Here is a 21,270-nt window from a genome sequence, read left to right on the forward strand (position 1 = left end):
CTTTCTTTCTGTCCGCTTTACCAACCGACGGGAAGAAGCAGAACGGGAAGGTTAACGTTTTTACGTTAAATGCCTCTTTCAAAGACTAAGTTTACAACCAAGAACAGTAAAAGGAATAAACGCTCCGGCTTTGTGCCTCTGCGGCAATCCGCGATCTCCTTCCGCGTCCTCCTGAGAATTCGCGTTCTTCCGCTGAACTACGTTTCCCAGCGGGCCGCGCGGCTGAGAGCGCGGGCTCGACATGCCCTTCCTTCCTCTTCGCCTATCACCGGGTCGCAGCGTGATGATGCAAACTCGTCGGGCGCTGACGAGTGACGGCATTCTGGCTCGCGACCGCGGCGGCGGCCTTAGCAGCGGCAAAAGGCGCAACAGCAGCGGCGACTGCAGGGACGACGACGGCGGCGGGGCGGGCGCTGTGCGCAAAGGGGAGGGGTAGGCGGGCGGCGCCGGCGGCTTCAACTGCGGCAGCTACGGCTAGGGCGACGGAAGAATCCCCATCAGCCGGCGGTCGAGTTAGGCCTAAGCGCCTGGAGCCGCTTCGCTGTCCTCTGCGGGGGATCTCCATAGAGACCGTGACATACACAGAGGCGGGGGTCCGCGGGAGGCTGCCGGACCGGAGCCAGCTCCTCGGCCTCTGTCGCCGCCACCCCCTTCCCTGTTGCCAGCGCGCATTCTCTCGCCTCTCCGGCTCGCAGCCTCGCGGTTCCTGGTGTGCCTGTGCTCCGCTGTGTGGGCAGTGCGGGCGGACTTTTGGGCTGGGGCCGGGCGGGGGTGCTCTAAGGCCGCCGCCTCTGCCTCTCCCGCCCCCTTACCCGCCCCGGACGGGGAAGCAGCGGAGGCTCCGCCATGGCCTCGGGAGCCGGAGGAATAGGAGGGGGCGGTGGCGGCAAGATCCGGACGCGGCGTTGCCACCAGGGGCCAATTAAGCCTTACCAGCAGGGGCGACAACAGCACCAGGTACGGGACCCCGACGCGGTGGTGGCCTAGGGGATCGGGAACTCGGCGGGAGTGAACAGGCAGTGAGGGGCCCTGGCGCCCCACGTGGAGCGGACGGGAGGGCCTGAGGAAAGGCCCGATCGAGGCGGCGGGAGCTCAGGCGGCTGGGGTGGCGACGGGAAGTGGGCTGACACAGGCCCATCTTGCGGCGCACACGTGTGGTTCGGGCCGCCTCTCCCCAACCCTCGGGGCCTGGGGCTTCCCCCGGACAGGCGCAGGGCGGGAACAGCAATTCTAGGCCCACGATGCCCGCGTTTCTTTCGGTTTTGGCGGGGGTTGGGGGTTGAGGGTATTACTCACGTCCTCTCGGGGGAGAAAGGGAAAGATGTGGCTGGAGGCCTCTGCGCTTGCTGTTTTCTAGTCTCCCGCGTTTCACTGTGTGTGGGGAGGGGGCTGCCCAGAGGAATCTGCCTCCGGGGGTTGGCTGGGGCGCTGTTACACAGAAAGTGGAATAACTTACTCGCAACCTATTAATTAATTCTCCGTCTCCCCTGTCCTTGTCCCTCCCCGATGTGAGAGCATTGGCTTAGATTTTTTTTTTCTCTTAACCGGGTTATACTTAACTGTGGCACTCGGGCATTTTGAAAGTCCCTCTCCACCCTTACGTCTTTTCTCTGCTGCGAGTCTTCCCTCTCCCCCGTTTCCCGTTTGTCCCCCCCCCCTTTTATTTTGGAGGCTGGAATTGGCCATTCTGTACAGTTGACCGGGAGATCCAGTTCTGATCTCATGCACAAAATATTTTAATATTATGGGGCGTATTCTAGAAGTTTAGGTACTTTTGACACTCCGAGAATGTTGGTGGTCTTACAGTTTAACCACCTTGTGCGCTCATGGGTGTTTGAAATTATGAAAAGGAGTTTATCCTAATTGTAAGTGAGATAATTGAGTCTGAGAAAATTTCAATTTTTAAATGTTAGTTGTTGGTTATGGAGATTGAGTTGGAAAATGTTAACTTATTTTAATAAAAGTCACTTATAAAACTTCTCAGTGATACTAAGGTGGGAAGTAAGTGTGTGTCTTAAACATGTTAAAAAACCAGAATTACTGTACAGCAAAAGGGTCTGATAACTTGTTGCATCCTGTTAAAGGTAGACTTCCTAGGTTGCTTTATTCTGGGTGATAATGAATATTGGACACTTTAACGTGTTTGGTGGTGGTGTTAAATTGTATCGTTAAAAAACGGAATTTTAAAAGTAAAGATTTGAGAGAAATTTTTTGGTAGTAAAAATTATGGTTTATAATATTAAGTAGTTCTCTACTAATGGTTAGAAGTCTTGGCATTAACTGTTACTTCTCACCAGTTTTCCCCCAGATGTATATATACAGAAAGTACTTGGTTTTCAGATTTCTTTGTGAGAAACGGGTATGTACTTGCAGGCAGATTTAAGATTAGAGTTCAGGTCACAAGCCTGGCCATTTAACCTAATCCTTTTGTAGAATGGAAGTTAGACACACATGCTTTCTGTTTCTCTTTGAATGCTTTCTTAGGTCTCCTTAAAAGAGAGTTACTACATAAAAAATGAAATTTTTTCTGTTTTAAATACAGATCATTGGATGGTTTGGACAGAGTTTAGAAAGGAGCTAATGTATTCCAGGTGGCAGAAGTTATAATCACAGCTTATTTTTAAATGTACTTAGATAAAAATCTAATTTGGGGGAGATGATGTCTTAACAACATAACACCTATGACCCAAATTGTCTTAGAGCTGATATGATTTCAGTGTAGTTTTGTTTTAGAGCTTGATAATTTTATCATTTCCCCCTACCGAAATTCCTTTCATCTTTTTGCCCCAGCCATTTAATTGAAAAAGAAAATACATTTTTAACTTCTGAATTGAGACTACACATGTTTGGGGTTTCTTGATCAACACTGTAGGTGTTACTTAACATTGGCAGAAACTACCAAAGAAAAGTACGTGTCCAGGAATATACAAAAGAATACTCCTTATCGGTTTTTTTTTAATCTTAAAATAAGGACTTTCCTTAGTCTTTAGTGGAACTTTTGTGGACGTGTAGACTACCTGCGTGCTGTACTGTCCAAGGCTGTCACCTCTGTGTTTTACAGGAGATGCTGAGTCATCATGAATATCAAGGAGCTTCATGACATGGCATGTTTTATACTAATGTTATTTGATTAAATGTCGAAGAGTTTCTGGGCAAAAGTGAAGTTTTTGGATGTGTAGTAGAGAGTTGGAATAAGAAGGAGAGGTCTGACACTGTTAGTTAATGGATGTTTGCCATTGCCTGCTAGGCCAACTGGCTTGTGCAATCATGCAGTACCTGCGACTTTTGCATGTGTTCAGCTGACTTGTAATTTCCTGTTTTGACGACTTCTGGTTTAGCTCTGCTGAGATATATCTAGTTGACGTTTTTTTCTTTTTAACTTCTGATCTTTAAAATGGCATCTTGCTTGAAGTTGTGGAGACAAATCCATTGTCTAACTCAACGAACTGAAGGGTAGTAACTTAAGAATTGTAGAAGCAGCAGTGAAGAACAGCCCTGAGTGATGTGAGTTGATCGTTTTCACTTGCCTTCTCCCCTGCCTCCTAACTCTTAGCCCAGATGCATTTAGGAAATGGTGTCATTTTTCGAGTTGTGAGTGAACAGGTCACTAAAGAGGATGTGGTTAGTTCTTGTCACCTGTTCAGTCTCCTCTCCCATTTCCTTTCTGTGCAGATTGTCAGGCCCAAAAAGTCAGCTCTGGAGAGGTCACGCTGCTTTTCTTGATAGCCACCACACAAAACTTGAGCCCCTGGGCAAACCAGAACCTTGCCTCTGGAAGAATCTACTGCCACCTCCTGGTGAGAGGGAACTATTTATTTTTTGCCCTTTTTTGGGGGTTGTGCTTCAGAGGTTTTGTTTTCTAGTTTTGGAACCAAGGGAATCCACTCATTTTCGCTTCCTGGAAGTAGTTACAAATCAGTTCCTGCATTTAGCTATTTAAGAAAAGAGGGAGAGGGGACCCTTTATCTATTGAAGTAGCTTAGATCAGGAGTCAACAAACTTTTTCTGTGAAGCGCCAGATAGTAAATATTTTAGGCCTTGTTGCCACAAATTCTTTGTTTTTACAGTCCTTTAAAAAATGTAAAAATTATTCTTAGCCTGAGGCCGGTATAAAAACAGGCCGAGGGCTGACATGGGCCCACAGACTATGGTTTGCCCAACCCTGGTTTATATGATAGTGTAGTGGTTTTTTTGTTTTGATAGCTTCTATATGATACTTTGTCTTAAGTATGTCCTGGTTGGTATCTGCTGGCTAAAGAGTGTTCCCAGTTTTGAAAAAGAGGGATATTTAGAGGTTGAATACTTAATTCGTTCCGGAAGTCACTAAGTAGTTTTGACTTATTTTTATTTGCTTTGTCCTAGATATTCAATACTATCAGTGAAAATAGAAATGGAAATAGTTGATGGGGAAAAAAACATGCTCTAATGGAGTCAGAGTATCTGGAGTTAATCCCTGTTCTGCCACTATTTGGACAAGTTATTTAAGTTCTTTCTGTTTAGTTTACTCATTTGTAAAGTGGAAATTGTTGTGAGGGTTAAATGAGATAATATAAGTAAAGCTGTTAGAACAGGGCCTGGCATATATAGTAAGGACTCATTTGAAATTGTTGTGATTAAACAGAACCTTTTGATTTAAATGTTTTAAGGGGCTGGCCCAGTGCCTTAGTGGTTAAGTTCCTGCACTCCACTTTGGTGGCCCGGGACTCACGGATTTGGATCCCAGGCACAGACCTACCTGCTGCTCATCAAGTCATGCTGTGGCAGCGTCCCACATACAAAGTAGAGGAAGATTGGCACAGGTGTTAGCTCCCTAGCAATGTTCCTCGAGCAAAAAGAGGAAGACTGGCAACATGCGTTAGCTGAGGGCCAATCTTCCGCACCAAAAAAAAAAAAAAAAAGTTTTAATTGTCTGAATTTTGCTCCCTCCTAGTTTCCTTTATGTATAGAAGTTCAGTCTTTTCTAGGCTTGTGTTGGATTTAAGGACTTGTTTCCTGAGTGATGAAGCCAAACTTTAAACTGTTACTACCCTCTTAAATACTTATTTATTTTTAACATGTTTTCCTCATAGAAATGCCAGTCATTTAAGTGTAGAAGAAAATAAATCCAAGTATTAAAATGTTTAATGCAGAGTAGGTTTTTTGTTTATGATGAGAGGCCACTGTGTCTGATACTTTGTCAATTTACTTACTAATTTTTGTAATAAGATAAATGACAAAAAAGCCCAGGTGTTGTTTCCATTTCCTGGAAAATTCCCTGATGAGGCAGTTACCTGTTAGTTTGAAGTAAAATGAAGACTTTGGTCTCATGTCACTAATTAAAACCATTTTCATTAGGCACAGAATATTATTGGAAAGATGTAATGACCTTGTATTTTCAAAAATGTTCTGTTTGTAGCTACTTAGCTTATGTCATGGTTGTAATATATTTTTGAAAGATTCTTCTGTGTTGGGAAGTCCAGTTTAAAGTTTTGCCACCAGGTATAATATACTGTGTTTGCTGTCAAACAGAATGGTAGAATACCTTTTCTGTCTATAGATATTTCAGTTTGCTTGTCGGTTTGCTTGATTTCGCTTATCTTTTTCATAGTGTGACTCAAGAGATAAACTCTTACATCCAGTTTCAAACACATTATGTAAGAAAAGTGACGTTATCTTGTAGGTAACTTTTAGTGGATTAAACTGCTTTGGGCGTTTATTGGGTCTCCTATTGCTAGTCTGAAAGGTTTTGTAGGGACTTCTTTTTTTGTCCTTATTGTTTGATTACTGTTAATTATCTATTAATACCATCTCTATAATATGGATAACTAAAAATAAGAGAGGAAGCTAGGTCATGTTTCTCCTTACTGCATTAGTGGCAGAGGGTTTTGAAGGAGGTTAAAATTTGGCCAGTTGTACTTTTTAATTTTTTAACTAGAAAAATTTTTATTTTCCTGTGTTTTGACTTGATCTCTTGAAGTTGAGAAGAGAAATGAAAAGTATGGATTTTAAATGGCTAAAAGGATTTGGACTAGGTGGGTAGGGAGAGCTTGACTGCTCAACAACTATCTGTAGGTTGTAAAATATGACAAATAATAGATTTGGAGCTTAAATTCAGATTTTTGAAACTTAAATTCAGATTTTTGAAACTAGATTCAATATAACTGCATTAGAATTTGAATACTTCCTTACTTTTTTCCCTCATGGAAATAACTGAGTGTGAGTTATAATAGGGATGCATTGTTAAAATAAGTAATGTTAGAATGGATATGTTAAAAAGCAACTGAAAGATTAGATTGGCATCTAGGTTTTTAGTATTTAAGATGTTTTTATAATTAGATATTCCCTTTTTTTTTGGAGGAAGATTAGCCCTGAGCTAACCACTGCCAATCCTCCTCTTTTTGCTGAGGAAGACCGGCCCTGATCTAACATCCATGCCCATCTTCCTCTAGTTTATACGTGGCACGCCTACCACAGCATGGCTTTTTGCCAAGCAGTGCCATGTCCGCACCCGGGATCCGAACTGGAGAACCCCGGGCCACCAAGAAGCGGAACTGCGAACTTAACCGCTGCGCCACCAAGCCAGCCCCCATATAATTAGATATTCTTTATGTCACATGAAGTCTTGGATTCTTAACCTTTGTCTTTCTTCATTTGGGCTTGGAGGGAACAAGAGGGAAAACCGATTAGGGAATCTATAAGAAATAAGACTTTCAAAAAAGTTTGGAAAGGAGAGCCTGGAGACACAGGAGTTGAGTGAGTAAGGAGAGTGTGCACAGAACCCTGGAAGAAAACTAAGGGTCAGTGACAGGCCTCAACAAAATAAAGGCACCCAAAAGAGCAGATAGGAGTCAAAGCAGCACTGTATTCTGGGAGAATAGGGCTCCAGAACCGTAAAACTGAAGACAGATAATATTTGGTATTTATAGTTAGAGATCCAGTGAAGTTATTTGAGAAAGGAGATTATATAATCTGAATACTAGTATTTAGTAGAAGATAATGTGAAGAAAAGAGAGTTGAACAGAACTGAAGTTGAGAAAACTAGTAGGAGTAGAGAGCTTTATCTAAGAAGGAAGGCTATGTAGTAATGATAAGGAGGTGACCATATAGGAGAGATGTCCCTGGTTATTCTGAGATTACAAATTGCTGAAAAGATATATAGGAAAAGAATGTCTTTTTCATTACAAATGAGTTCTGAGTTAGGGTTGTAGAAGGGTCTTGCCCCGCCTCAGCCTTCAGCCTTGAACTCAGGTTAAATGTAAGTTGAAAAACTAATATATTCACAGTGCCTTACATATTGAATGTGCTTAATGCATGTGTAATATTGAGTTGAATTTACTTCTGGCCCCCAAAGTGAGTATTTATTCTGAATCTCAGTGGCATTTTTGACCTTTTTTGCCATGGTTTACCAAGTGAAGAACCCTTAGTTGTTGAAGAGAAAAAAGCAATCAGTTCAAGTTTAAAGATTACTCCTTTAATCCTTGAATTTAGCATCATTACTTATGATCATCTAATGTATGATTATCTAGTGTAGGCTTTGCTTTAGGGTTACGGGGAATATTTTTAAGATTTTAATACCTCATTTGTTCTGTTGCTTTTTTCTAAGCCCTTCATTAATTATGCTTTCTTTGGCTACCTTTCTGCTTCTCTCCATTTAGTTGGCTTTGTGTTATTTACCATCGCAGAGGGTGGTTCAGTTTTCCCATGCTCTTGGATAGGTTCACAAGTTGTTTTTTGGAGGAAGGGCTATTAGTGTGGGAACAAAAATAATATAGGCTTAAGGTGAAGCTGTTAGACCAAGCAAATGTATGATTTATTTTTGAATTCAAGAATTCCTGATGTCCGTTTTAGAAACTTGTCATAGAATATTCGTGTGTGGGAATAAGAAGTTGGTTGAGCAGTGCAGTTATAGATAATTAAAACGGTGCACCAGCTAATCTGGGCACTTTACAGACCTGGTGCCTGTCCTCCCAGAGCTGATGCTCTAGTGGAGGCAACAGACGGACTATAACTACCCTCCTATTTGACACATTGTCATGGTGTAGGAAATACAGGACACTGTTGATGCATATAAAGGAGTGACTTTCCCAGACTTGAAGGATCAGAGAAGATTTTCAGTAGGAAAACTTAGATCAAGTTAGAATGGTGGCAGTTAGGCTTGCCGCTGCAGCCTCTGAGGGCGGGGAGGAAGCTAATGCGGTAAAGTCCAGTCTGAGTAGCCACTCCTTAGTAGACCTTTACTCAGTGTGCCTCCGCTTCTCCCTCAAGTCTTGTCTTGTTTTGTTTTAAGTGTCAGAAAGCATTCTTTCTTCAGGTCCGTACAGGAAGCCAGTTTGCCTCATTTCCGTAAAGCCCTGAAGCATACTCTCAGGAACTCTTGAAGAGGTAGACCTTTGGGAAGAGAGTCAGAGGAACCTTGATTCCGTAAGGAAACTGTCTGCTTTTCTAACTCCCTTCGCTCTTTCTCAGTTTTCCATTAGTGCCTGAAGTCTATCTTTGGTACTTCAGAACTTAAAAAAAATAGCCTGGCAGGGAGTTAATTCTCCAAATCTATTTGATAAACAAAGTCCCTTACCTCTCTATAGTCTGCCCAGTTCTGAGTATAGTCAGGAGATTTCTTTTGCCCTAGCAGTTTTTAAAATTCTAATATCTGGCAGTTGGTTGTTTACTATAAATAAGCGTGTTAAGTCTTTAACACTGAAATAAAATAGGTTCAAAGGTAGGCTTTTATGTTTACCTCTGGTTTGATTTTCAGAGTTGATGTTATACAGTAGATACTTATAAAAATTGGTATAATGGTGTGATATATTTGATAGATAATGAGATAATCGTGGAAATAGGGTGGTCTTTTAGATAAAACTTTGTATTGTTGTTAGTGCCATCCTCTCATCTTCTGGTGCTCTATCAGACAACGCTCCACTGCTATTCGTAGGGTTTTCGTGGTCAGTTTTTTCAGAAGTGGGTGGCCAGGTCCCTTCTAATCTGTTTAACCTGGAAGCTCTACTGAAACCTGTCCACCATGGGTGACCCTGCTGGTATTTAAAATTCCAACACGTAGCTGCTGCACTATGACAGCTGACAGACCCAGTGGTGTGGTTTTCTGACCAGGAAACAAACCTGGGCCGTGCGGGTGAGAGCGCCGAATCAACCACTAGACCACCAGCGCTGGCAGGGTTATATTTACCATGGCCTTAATTGGGAAACTGGTCACTGAGTTTTTAGGTGATTTTAGTGCAGTGTTTCTCAAACTTTAATTTGCATAAGAATTGCCTCAAGAGCTTGTTAAAACAAACACATTTACGGGCCTGGCCCCCTGGCCGAGTGGTTAAGTTCGCGCGCTCCGCTGCAGGCGGCCCAGTGTTTCATTAGTTCGAATCCTGGGCGCGGACATGACACTGCTCATCAGACCACGCTGAGGCAGCGTCCCACATGCCACAACTAGAAGAACCCACAACGAAGAATACACAACTATGTACCGGGGGGCTTTGGGGAGAAAAAGGAAAAAAAATAAAATCTTTAAAAAAAAAAAAAACACATTTGCATTTCTAACATGCTCTTAGGTGACACCAATGCTGTTGGTCTGAAGACTCCAACTTGAGAACCACTGTTTTAGTCCTTTTATAGTAATTAGATACACAGTTGTGTGTCACTTAATGATGGGGATATGTTCCGAGAAATGCGTCGTTAGGCGATTTCACTGCTGTGCAAACATTGTAGCGTGTACTTACACAAACCTAGATGGTATAGCCTACTACACACCTAGGCTGTATGGTACTAATCTTATGGGACCACGACTGTATATGCAGTTCATCGTTGACCAGAATGTTCTGTGGTGCATGGCTGGTACATCAGAATCACTTGAGAGTGTTTCTTAAAACAGGTGAACCCTACCTCCTGAGTTTGGTAGGGCTGGCATAGGGCCTGAGGTGATGCTGGTAAAGGAACCACACTTTGGGGACCACTAGTACTGGAGTATACTGAGCTTAATTTTGCTGTTCTTGATGATTTCGGGTCATTTACGCTACAGAGGTATGCTAAAGTGTACGGATGTTTGTTTTTTTATAACGGTTCCAGGTCAGTTTTATCATCCCTATTTCTTTTTACTGTCAGACTCTTCATGCTGTCATTCATTGTGCCACTCGTAACTTCTCTCTCTCACTGTAGTTTTCTTGTACTAAGCTGTCGTGGGCTGAGATTAGATAAATTGGTTAAATTTTGGTTTAGAAAAGAAAAGTTCTCTAAGCAAAGTATGTGAGCTTTACTGAATGAGCTTTATTATATCGATTTTGACTGTTGAATTTTGTTTACTGATTCTTCACAATGCCTGATGCTGCCACATAAGTGACCTTTGGTTAAATATGATGTTAATTTTAAGTTATTCTGTACTTGCCTCCTTTGGGTGAGTAGGGGTCATAGGAATCTCTGATCCTTGTACTAACTAAACTTACCTTAGATGAAGTCCACAAAAGACTTATTTTACACTAAATTCTTGCTATAGTGTTTTAGCTAACTTACCACTTAATATCAAGTATATGTCTTACTTTTTTCAAGTCTTATTTAAACTGTGTTATATCTTGTAAGCACTTTCAAGTCTTTTGAAATATAGGGAGAGGGTAAATAAATATTTAAGTATAACTAAAAATAGTGAATATTCTATGTATGTTTTTATAAATAATAAATTTTGGATGTAGGTGTATAATCTTTCTTTCCAAAGTAACTAATACTGTGTAACATTAGCACAGAAAAGGGGAACACTGAATTTGTGTTTTTTAGTAGTGAGTATCCTAGGGCCTTTGGCTTCACATGTTGTAGAGAGCTTACGTTGTGGATGTGTCCAAAATACTGTTTGGAGAATACATGGAAAAATGAGTACATATTTCCCGGTTGTTACCTACACCTTTTCAAACAATAAGAAAATACTATTCAAGTACCTATATGGAAGTGTCTTCCATCTTTTCTCGTGACAGGGTTTTTTAAGGCCCCTTTGTCTTGGGTTTGCTTTTGTAGATTTATGTATTCTGTCTTGATTTTGATTATCGTTTTTTGTACCTGCCAGTTTGGTTTTTTTGCTTATGTGACTCTTTCTCTGAAATCCTACTAATGCTGCTTTATGAAGCGATGTGTTGCCTAAACACATCGAGGTGAGGTTGGTAAACACAAACTGGGGTGAGGTTGGTTACCTCACCCCAGTTTGTTTCTGCTAACTTCTTTTTCTCATCAATTATAAAGTTATTAGTATATCTTTCTATTTTGTAAATTGTGAGGTGCTTTCACATTATTTCATTTAATCTTCATTCTAATTCCTATCGGGTAGTAGTAGGAGGGGGTATTATTCTTATTTTACCTGGAGTAAATCAAAGCACAGGGAGGTACTCGGACTTCACCCTAGGTCCTACCAGTCCCAAAGCCCATGCTTTGACTTTAACCTAGATATGCCTAGTAGTTGTGTTTGTACCTTGAGCAAGTTACTTAACTTCATTGTATGTCTTCATCCGCAAACTGCTTCATAAAATTATTGTGAGGATTAAATTGAATAATATGTTTAAACTGCTTAGAACAGTGCCTGATACATAGCAAAGGTACAATAAATGTTAATAATACTGATAGTTGTTATACTACATTTTTTTCTCCCTTTAAAATTTACCGTAATAAAATTAATTCTTCAGATTTTCAGGCAACATTTGATATAATAAAATTTTACCATCAAAAAAAATCTTAGATTATTTCCTGAGTTTATTATGTTGGGTTACTTGTCTTATTGCCTGTTTTTTTAAAAAAAGACCATGTTTGGTTTGTCTAAATTTTTGTTCTTCAAGAATGTGCGAGAAAATAATTGAGGAAACTGTTGAAGGTATTGTTTATATTGCTTCTTTTAATATGCTGGCATCAGAAGGGATGACTTTTCTCTGGGATTATAAGATTTTAGTGCGTAACTATTACTAAATCTAAGATTTATATTGCTTTCTGATCGCCTATAGGAGTTTTTTAAGGATTAGAATAATGTGGCCATTTGAGATAATTATTGGTTTATGGATATATGCATATGGAAGAATGAAAAAGTAGGAATTTCATAATGTTTATAGAAGTTGTAAAATACCGTTATGTCAGCATTAACTCAAGTAGCTGAATTTTACGAAACTTTCTTGGAAACAGTTGTATTTTGCTTGGTATGGCTTTCTTTAAGTAGGTACATATTTAAAAACATCATTTCTAAAACTGCTTTACATGTTTTTCCCCCCAACAGGGCATTCTTAGCAGGGTTACAGAATCTGTTAAGAATATTGTGCCAGGATGGTTACAAAGATACTTCAACAAGAATGAAGATGTATGCAGCTGCTCAACAGACACAAGAGAGGTACCACAGTGGCCGGAAAATAGGGAAGATGACCATCTGATATATGCTGATGAGGAGAGCTCTAATATTCATGATGGGAGAATCACTCCTGAGCCAACAGTCAGTAATACAGAAGGTAAGTAGAATGTGGACTTTTTTATGAATGATCGGTTTTCGTGCCTTAATTTTAAATATCTTTCTATTACCTGGTTCTGGTAAGTCTAATTGGTTGATACATAAACCATGTAGGAGGAGGGTCATGATCAGGTTCAAATTAGATATCTTTCTTTATTCATCAGCTTCTTGTTCATTAGGGGAGGCTGAAATACTATGTCAGTTAAGAGTGCAAGCTCTGGTGTTAGACTTTGGGTTTGAATTTTCATACCACCAATTGTTAGCCCTGTGGCATGAGGCAAGATAATCTGTTCTCTCGTCTATACTCTCACAAATTGTTGTGAAAAAAGTAAATGTGAAGCACTTAGAATAGGTGCTGGCACTTATGCAGCACCGTATAAATGTTAACTTACAGCGAAACTGTGCTCATGCCTCCAGTACATCAATTTGGGTATGGTATAACTGCAACTGGCTGCTCTCCTCTCTGCAGCAAGCTCACCTGGGGCATCTCATTAATCTTAAAATTAAGTAACCCTGCATTTTAAAGGCTTGAACTCTTTCGGATCCACTTATAGTATTTTGGTGGAGTTTACGGATATTAAGTAGCTTCAGTATAACCCATGAATATGTCCTATTTAGGAATATTACTCTGTCATTTAACTTTATATAGTTTTTACAGCTTTATTGAGATCTATCTCACGTACTGTAGAAGTGTACAGTTCAGTGGTTTTTAGTATATTCACAGAGTTGTTCAGCCGTTACCACAGTCAATTTTATAACATTTTCGTCACCATCCCTCCCACCCCTTCCCCCCCAAATCCTGTATCTATTAGTGGTCACGTCCCATCCCTACCTTTCCAGCCCTAGGCAACCACTAGTCTGTCTCTATAGATTTACCTATACTGGACATTTCCTATAAATGGAAGCTTAAAATATGTGTTCTTTTGTGACTGGCTTTTATCACTAAGCATAATGTTTTCAAAGTTCATCCATGTCAGCATGTATCAGGACTTCATTTCTTTCCATTGCCAGGCAATATTTCATGATATGGATAAACTACAATTTAATTATCTATTCATCATTTGATAGACATTTGGATTGTTTCCACTTTTTTTTTTTAAAGATTTTATTTTTTTCCTTTTTCTCCCCAAAGCCCCCCGGTACATAGTTGTGTATTCTTCGTTGTGGGTTCTTCTAGTTATGGCATGTGGGATGCTGCCTCAGCGTGGTCTGATGAGCAGTGCCATGTCCGCGCCCAGGATTCGAACCAACGAAACACTGGGCCGCCTGCAGCGGAGCGCGAACTTAACCACTCGGCCACGGGGCCAGCCCCTGTTTCCACTTTTTGAATATTATGAATAATGCTGCTATGAATGTTCATGTGCAAGTTTTTGTGTGGATGTGTTTTTTCTTGAGTATATATCTAGGAGTAGAATTACTGCGTCATATGGTACTTTTAACATTTTGAGGGAAAACTGTTTTCCAAAGTGACTATACCATCTTACCTTCCCACTGGTGGTGTAAGAAGATTCCAGTTTCTTTACACCCTTACCAATACTTGTTTTCCTTTTTTTTTTATTATAGCTGTTCTAGTGGTTATGAAGTGGTATCTCATTGTGATTTTGATTTGCATTTCCCTGATGACTAATGATGTTGAGCTTGTCATATGCTTATTGACCATTTGTATATCTTTGGAGAAATGGCTATTGAAATTCCCTTTTCCGTTTTTAATTGGGTTGTCTTTTTATAGTTGAGATGAAACAGTTCTTTATGTATTCTGGATATAAATCCCTTATTAGTGTGTGATTTGCAAATATTTTCTCCCATTCTGTTGGTTGTCTTTTTACTTTCTTGGTGGTGTTCTTTGAAGCACAAAAGTTTTTCTTTTTGATCAAGTCCTATTTATCTCCCAGTATATGTTTCCTTCAATATATATATTTTTTCACTACATGTTTTGACTTATTTATAATTATAGATTTTTTTCTAACTCTGTGTTAAGTCTTGTCTTTCCTAAATAATTGATGTGGATGTACAACTTAGTAATTTTGGTGTACTTAGTAATGTGTTTTCCTGCCTGATTTGCTTATAGTGAAAACTAGTGAGAATGAGATGCACCTGGAAGAATGATTCTGATTTTGGAGAAATGGCAAATCTAGTTTTCTTAGTGATGTTCAATTTGGCTTAGTCTTTAAATGTTTGCTTATTTTTACTAGAATAACTTAGGAAGTTTTAAGATCTGTACTTTTAAAGATTTCTTTCACATATATTACCAAGAACCATCTTGAGACTTTATCTGCTAGATTTCTAAGCTGGCTGCCTTTTCTGGCCATTGAATGGGACTCGAGCTTTTCTCTTTCTTTTGATTAGAGACTTAGAGTGTGCACCAGCGTACAGCCACAGAGACGGAAACCTTTTCCATTCTAATGAACATGCTTGTGAGGATTAACTAACTTGAGGAATTTAATTTAGGTGTGAGATAAATGGAGAGTTTCTCATTTACATCTGTAAAGTTCCTTTTTGTGTGTTTGTACTTTCATTGAAATAATGAAAATAATTCAGTGGTCTGCCAAGATCAATTCCAACTCGAATTTTATTCATTATATTATTGTTTATACGGTAGCTTTTCTGTCACATGTATATTAGACATACCTTTGTGAGTAACTTCTAAACTCAAATTATTACGGAAAATTTCAAACTACAAAAAGTAGGGAGGATAGTACAGTGAACCCTCCTGTAACCGTTACCCGGCTGCAAAGACACCCAGCTTGTGCCTGATCTTGTGTTCACTCACCTTCCCACTCTAACGCCCCTGATTATTTAGAAGCAAATTGTGAGCAGCTTCTTGATGTTAACTTCAGAAATTTGATAGCATTTTTTTTCCCCTTTCTTGTCTTAGATCTGAATCCTGCTCTTATCTTAAATTTTGTAAGTTCCAGACAGTTCTCTTCACACAGCCTGCCTTGACCTTTCTCCACGTATTTATTCGATACTGGCGGTCACCTAATGTGTGACTTCAAGTACCACTGATAACTCCCCAATTTGATGAATATAGGTCTTACTAGATATAACAAAGAAATCAGTTTATGTTTACTCTGAAACATTATGCTTAAATTTGACAACACATTCTCAAAACAACTTAGACATATCTGCTCTTTAAAGTAGTGTCAAATTATTGAAAGCTTAGAATAATTTAGATATAACAGCCCTGAACCTTGTTTACTAAATATTAATTTTCCCAGTGTAAATTTTATGTTAATAGTAACTAGAGCTGGAGAGTACTGTACGTTCTTCAAATAGCACCGTGCACTTACTGTTCTTATAATTGGTTATAGAATCTGTGGCCCATTTCAGATCTGTTGTCCACAGCTTTCTGCTTATGGGCCTCCTTTTGTTGACTGTCCTAATAATGGTGAGTCTTTGGATGTCTAGATTTCTTCTGCTACATTAGTGGAATGGATCAATGGGGAGAACCTCAAATAATGTACATGTTAAATTTTCTTTGACTCGATAGGAGTTCAGGCCTCTGAGGGCCCCACAGTGGCATATCTAATACGCTAGTCAGCAGTGGATTGAAGTTGTAGACTACTTTGGCTGATTGGTACCATGTGATCATAGGTGTACTCTTAGAAACTGGGAATTTGTGGCTGATGAGAATCTGCAGATGACATGGCTTGGTTTCGTCTTAGTATCCCAAACTGTGTACTGGGCCTGGTTTGGGGCATAAGGACGCTCTGTAAGTCTAAAAAAAACTGGCATTGCTGTTAGCAGCATACCTTCACATACAAGTATATCGTGCTAGATTTCTGTTTCCTCTATAGCTTCTGTATATACTAGATGTAGCAGATGTCTGCCAGTAGCTAGAAAATTGTTCTGTCTCTTTTATCCTGTAGGATAAACTGATGAAGGAGTGAGAGAATGGCTAAGTAAAAAGCACTTTTATGATATAATATACAACAAAATTAAAAACTTCATATCCTAAGAAACATTTCAGCCTTTATCTATGTGAATCCTGACTGTAGAGAAAGTGAAATATTATAATGTTTAAATGCCAATACCAGTAGATTTCTAAGCTCCAGCCAGTAACTCTCTTAACTTGAGCACGCCTGATAAGAAATCATTACCTATAAAATCAATTTAGGTATTCTACTAGATTTTTCAAATAAGATTTTTCATAAATAGTGATTTTTTTTTAAAAAGAATTCTTCATTGCCATTCTTGGTGCACCTTGCTTTTTAAAAAATTGTTTTTTTGAATTGTAAAATATATATAACAAAATTTACCATTTTAGCCGTTTTTAAGTGTACATACAGTTCACTGGCATTAAATACGTCCACATTGTTGTGCAGCTGTCACTACCATCCATCTCAACCGTTTTCATCCTGTAAAACTGAAACTCTGTATCCATTAAACACTAACTCCCCACTCCCCTCTTCCCCCACCCCTGGCAAACACCATTCTACTTTCTCTGTGACTTTGACTACTCTTCGTACCTCGTATGAGTCGAGTCATACAGTATTTGTCTTTTGTGACGGACTTATTTTACTTAGCATAATGTTCAAGGTTCATCCATGTGGCATGTATCAGAATTTATTTCCTTTTTAGAAAAGGCTGAATAATATTCCATTGTATGTGTATACTACATTTATTCATTCATCTACTGATGGACACTTGGCTCTTATGAATAATGCCCTTAGGAACATGGTTGTACAAATCTCTTTGAGACCCTGCATTTAGGTCTTTTGGGCATTTCCCCAGAAGTAGAATTGCTGGGTCATATGTTAATTCTATTTTTAATTTTTTGAGGAACTGCTATACTGTTTTCCACAGCAGCTGCACCATTTTGTTTCCTGTGAACAGTGCACAAGGGTTCCAGTTTCTCCACATCTTTACCAACGTTTATTTTCTGTTTTTCTGATAGTGGCCATCCTCATGGGTGTGAAGTGGTATCTCATTGTGGTTTTGATTTGCATTTCTCTCATGATTAGTGATGTCCAGCATCTTTTCCTATGCTTGTTGGCCATTTGTATATCATTTTTGGAGAAATGTCTGTTCAAGTCCTTTGCCCACTTTTTAATCAGGTGGTTTGATTTTTTTTGTTGTTGAGTTGTAGGAGTTCTTTATGTATTCTGAATATTATCCCCTTTATCAAATATGTGATTTGCAGATATTTTCTACCATTCTGTAAGTTGCCTTTCAAACTATTATTTAGTGCACATAGTTTTTAAGTTTGATACAGTACCATATGTCTGTCTTTTGTTTCCTGTCATATCCAAGAAATCATTGCTAAGACCAGTGTCATGAAGCTTTTCGCCTCTGTTTTCTTCCAAGAGTTTTTACAGTTTTGGGTCTTACGTTTAGGTCTTTAATCCATTTTGAGTTAATTTTTTTTATGTGGTGTAAGATCAAGGTCCAGTTTCGTTCATTTGTGTGTGAATATCTAGTTTTTCCAAAACTTGTTGAAGAGATTGCCCTTTCTTTATTGAGTGGTCTTGGCCTCCTGTCGAAGTTTATTTAACCGTATATATGAGGGTTTATTTCTGGGCTCTCTAGTCTATTCCATTGGTCTATATGTTTATCTTTATGGCAGCACTGCACTGTTTTGATTACTGTTTTATAGTGAGATTTTGAAATCAAGAAGTGTGAGACCTACAATTTTTTTTGTTCGCTTTCAAGATTATTTTGGTTTTTAGGGGTCCCTTGAGATCCATAAGAATTTTAGGATATTTTTTCTATTTTGCAAAAACTGTCACTGGGTTTTTGAAAGGGATCGCATTGAATCTGCAGATTGCTTTGGGTGGTACTGACATCTTAACAATATTAGGTTTTTCAGTCTGAGAACATGGGATGCCTTTCTATCTATTTATATCTGCTTAAATTTTTTTCAGCAATGTTTTATAGCTTTCATTGTGCAAGTCTTTCACCTCCTTGGTTAATACCTAAGTGTTTTATTCTTTTTGATGCTTTTTTTTTTTTTTAAGATTTTATTTTTTCCTTTTTCTCCCCAAAGCCCCCTGGTACATAGTTGTATATTCTTATATTCTTAGTTGTGGGTCCTTCTAGTTGTGGCATGTGGGATGCCGCCTCACCGTGGCTGGATGAGCGGTGCCATGTCCGTGCCCAGGATCTGAACTGACGAAACACTGGGCTGTCTGCAGCGGAGTGCTCGAACTTAACCACTCGGCCACGGGGCCGGCCCCTTTTTGATGCTATTTTTAATGGAACTGTTTTCTTAATTTATTTTTCAGATTGCTCATTGTTAGTATCTAGAAACGTAACTGATTTTTGTGTGTGGAATTTTTATCCTGTTACTTTGCTGAATTTGTTTATTCTAATAATTTTTTTGTGAAACATTTAGGAGTTTTTACATATGAGATGTATCATCTGTGAACAGAGATGATTTTACTTCTTCCTTTCCAATTTGGATAAATTTAATTTCTTTTTCTTTATTACTCTTGCTAGAGCTTCCAATACTGTGTTAAATAGAAACGAAGAAAGCAGGCATCCTTATCTTGTTCCTGATCTTAGAGGAAAATCTCAGTCTTTCACCAGTGGTATGATGTTAGCTGTCAGTTTTTCATATATGGCCTTTATTATGTTATTAATGTTTCCTTCTAGTCCTGATTGACTTTTTATATACACCTTATTTTTTGTATAATAGCACTTTGAAACTAAATAGTCAAGAATTGTTTTGTATTGCTTAAGCTGTTAAATATTTTTGAAGGTAAACTTTTAGAAAGATAGTACATAGAAGAAAATTATAGAGTAGCAAATACAATCCAGCAGCACGTTAAAGAATAGTAGACTCTTCTTACTCACTGGGTAGAGTTAATCTAGGGATGCAAGGAATCATTCATCATTAGGGAATTATTACTATAATTTGGCATGTTAATAGGTGAAGTGATCTTATACATTTTCTCTTTTTGATAGGTACTAAATAGGCATTTGCCAGAACTTAAAATCTTGTTTATTTCTGTTTGGAATTTGGAAACTACTGTTTCCTTAACATGTCATCCAAACGCCAGAAATCATGTATAATGGTGAAACATGAGAGGCATTCCCATTAAAATCAGGAGTAATATGGACGCCCAGTCACCACTCACTTCCAGATATTAAAAATGTAATTAGATAAGAGGATGTATGTATATGTATGAGTATTGGGAAGGAGGAGGCAAAATGATCTTGCTTACAGATAATACCTAGAAAACCCAAGAAAGCCAACTGATTTTTAAAAATCTGTTTTGAATAAGAGAATCTAGAATAAGAGAATTCTAGAAATTAATCACAAAGTTAATATTGATAAAAAAATCTAACAACACTCTTTAACCAGTAACCAGTTAGAAAAGTATGAAGGAAGAAAGGATCCCACTTAAAATATCAAACAATGAAAACATATAGAAATATACTTATGAAGTGTATGGCACTCTAGAAGAAGTTCTTTAAAGTCCTGATGAGGGATGTGAAGGAGACATGAACAAAAAGAAAGGTGGGTAGGAAAACAATCTGGAAATGATATTAGTTCCTTCTTGAAATCTTTTAATTTCAGTGTGATCACAGTGAAGTAATTTTAACGTATCTGTTAGGAACTTTGAACATATTTAAGATAAGTATTTTACAGCCTTTGTTAAGTACAACATCTTGGCTATCTTGGGTCCAGTTTCTGTTGACTACTTTTTCTCCTGCTATGAATCATATTTTCTTTTTTTATGAATACCAAATGATTTTTGACTAAATATTGTCATGTTGAATAATATGTGTAGAGATTGTGGATTCTGTTATCGTCCTCTGAAGAGTATTGATTCTTGTTTTAGCTGACAGTAGTTACTGAATGATTTTGAACTTTTTTTTTTTGAGGAAGATTAGCCCTGAGCTAACATCTGTGCCCATCTTCTCCACTTATGTGTGGGGCACCTGCCACAGCATGGCCCAATAAGCAGTGCTAGGTTTGCTCCCGGGATCCAAAGCAGCAAACCCCAGGCCCCTGAAGTGGAGCCTGCAAACTGAGCTGCTATGCCACCGGGCCAGCCCTGTGATGATTTTGAACTTCTGTAGATTTAGTTTTATGCTTTGTTAATGTGTGTCTGTGGAGAGTCCAAGGTGTTTCTTAAGTCCCCTATGTGGCGGAATTTAGTCTGCAAACTCTTGTCTCCTCTGTGGCTTTTTAGGATGAGTCTCCAGTAGGTCTTGTTCTAGGACATGATCCCTAGTCCCAAGGGGAAGCTTTTCTGGTATCTCAGCTGAATGCCAGGGATTTAAGGAGGTATTTATGGGATCTCTGAATTCTGAAAGCTCTGGAACTTCACTGTCCTCAGCACTGCTTTTTTCCCCTAGCACTGCTCACCTTCTATCATCTGTTTTCTCAACTCCATAGCAGCTGCTATTTGGTAAGACTTAGGTGGTCTCTCTCTGCATATGTATAGCCCATCTTCTCTCTAGACACAGCTTGTGGACTTCTGGAGGCCCCTCCCTGCATAGTTGGTCTTTTGTTTTTTTACTGACCAGTGGCCTTAATTTTGATTTCTGCCTGCTGTGTTTTGCTTGGACTCCAGCTGTTTGTGCCAGGTCTGAAAATATTCCTAGACAAACAGCCTGGGTAGTGATAGGTCTCACTTTATGAATTTTCTTGTGCTGTTTTCTAGTGTCTGAAAGCTGTTGCCTCATATTTTGTCCAATTTTAAGTTATTTACAGTAGGATTAATCTGGAGGCCCAGTTATTCCAGCCTAACTAGAAGAGTCTTTGGAAACTTGCCAAATGATTCTAAAGTTCTCAAAAATACGCCTGAACATGAATAGAAAAATTCTGAAGAAGAATAGGGCAATGTGGTGTAAAGTGGACTGACTTTTTTTGT

General features: G+C 39.1%; 1 protein-coding gene across 2 annotated transcripts in view; it reads left to right on the plus strand.

Annotated features, from left to right (window-relative positions):
* Positions 1 to 285: 285 nt before the first annotated feature.
* NUP153 (nucleoporin 153) overlaps positions 286 to 21,270 on the plus strand; it is a 70,565-nt gene continuing 49,580 nt past the window's right edge. The window contains exons 1-2 of one of the 2 annotated variants that reach the window (XM_044773199.2): positions 286 to 957; positions 12,221 to 12,446. In XM_044773199.2, the coding sequence (XP_044629134.1) occupies positions 847 to 957; positions 12,221 to 12,446 (337 nt within the window). In that variant the 5' untranslated portion in view covers positions 286 to 846. The remainder of the gene's footprint in view (positions 958 to 12,220; positions 12,447 to 21,270) is intronic. The other variant, XM_070515599.1, reaches the window with a different exon arrangement.

Source organism: Equus asinus, chromosome 8, assembly GCF_041296235.1.
Source record: "Equus asinus isolate D_3611 breed Donkey chromosome 8, EquAss-T2T_v2, whole genome shotgun sequence".
Lineage (NCBI taxonomy): Eukaryota > Metazoa > Chordata > Mammalia > Perissodactyla > Equidae > Equus > Equus asinus.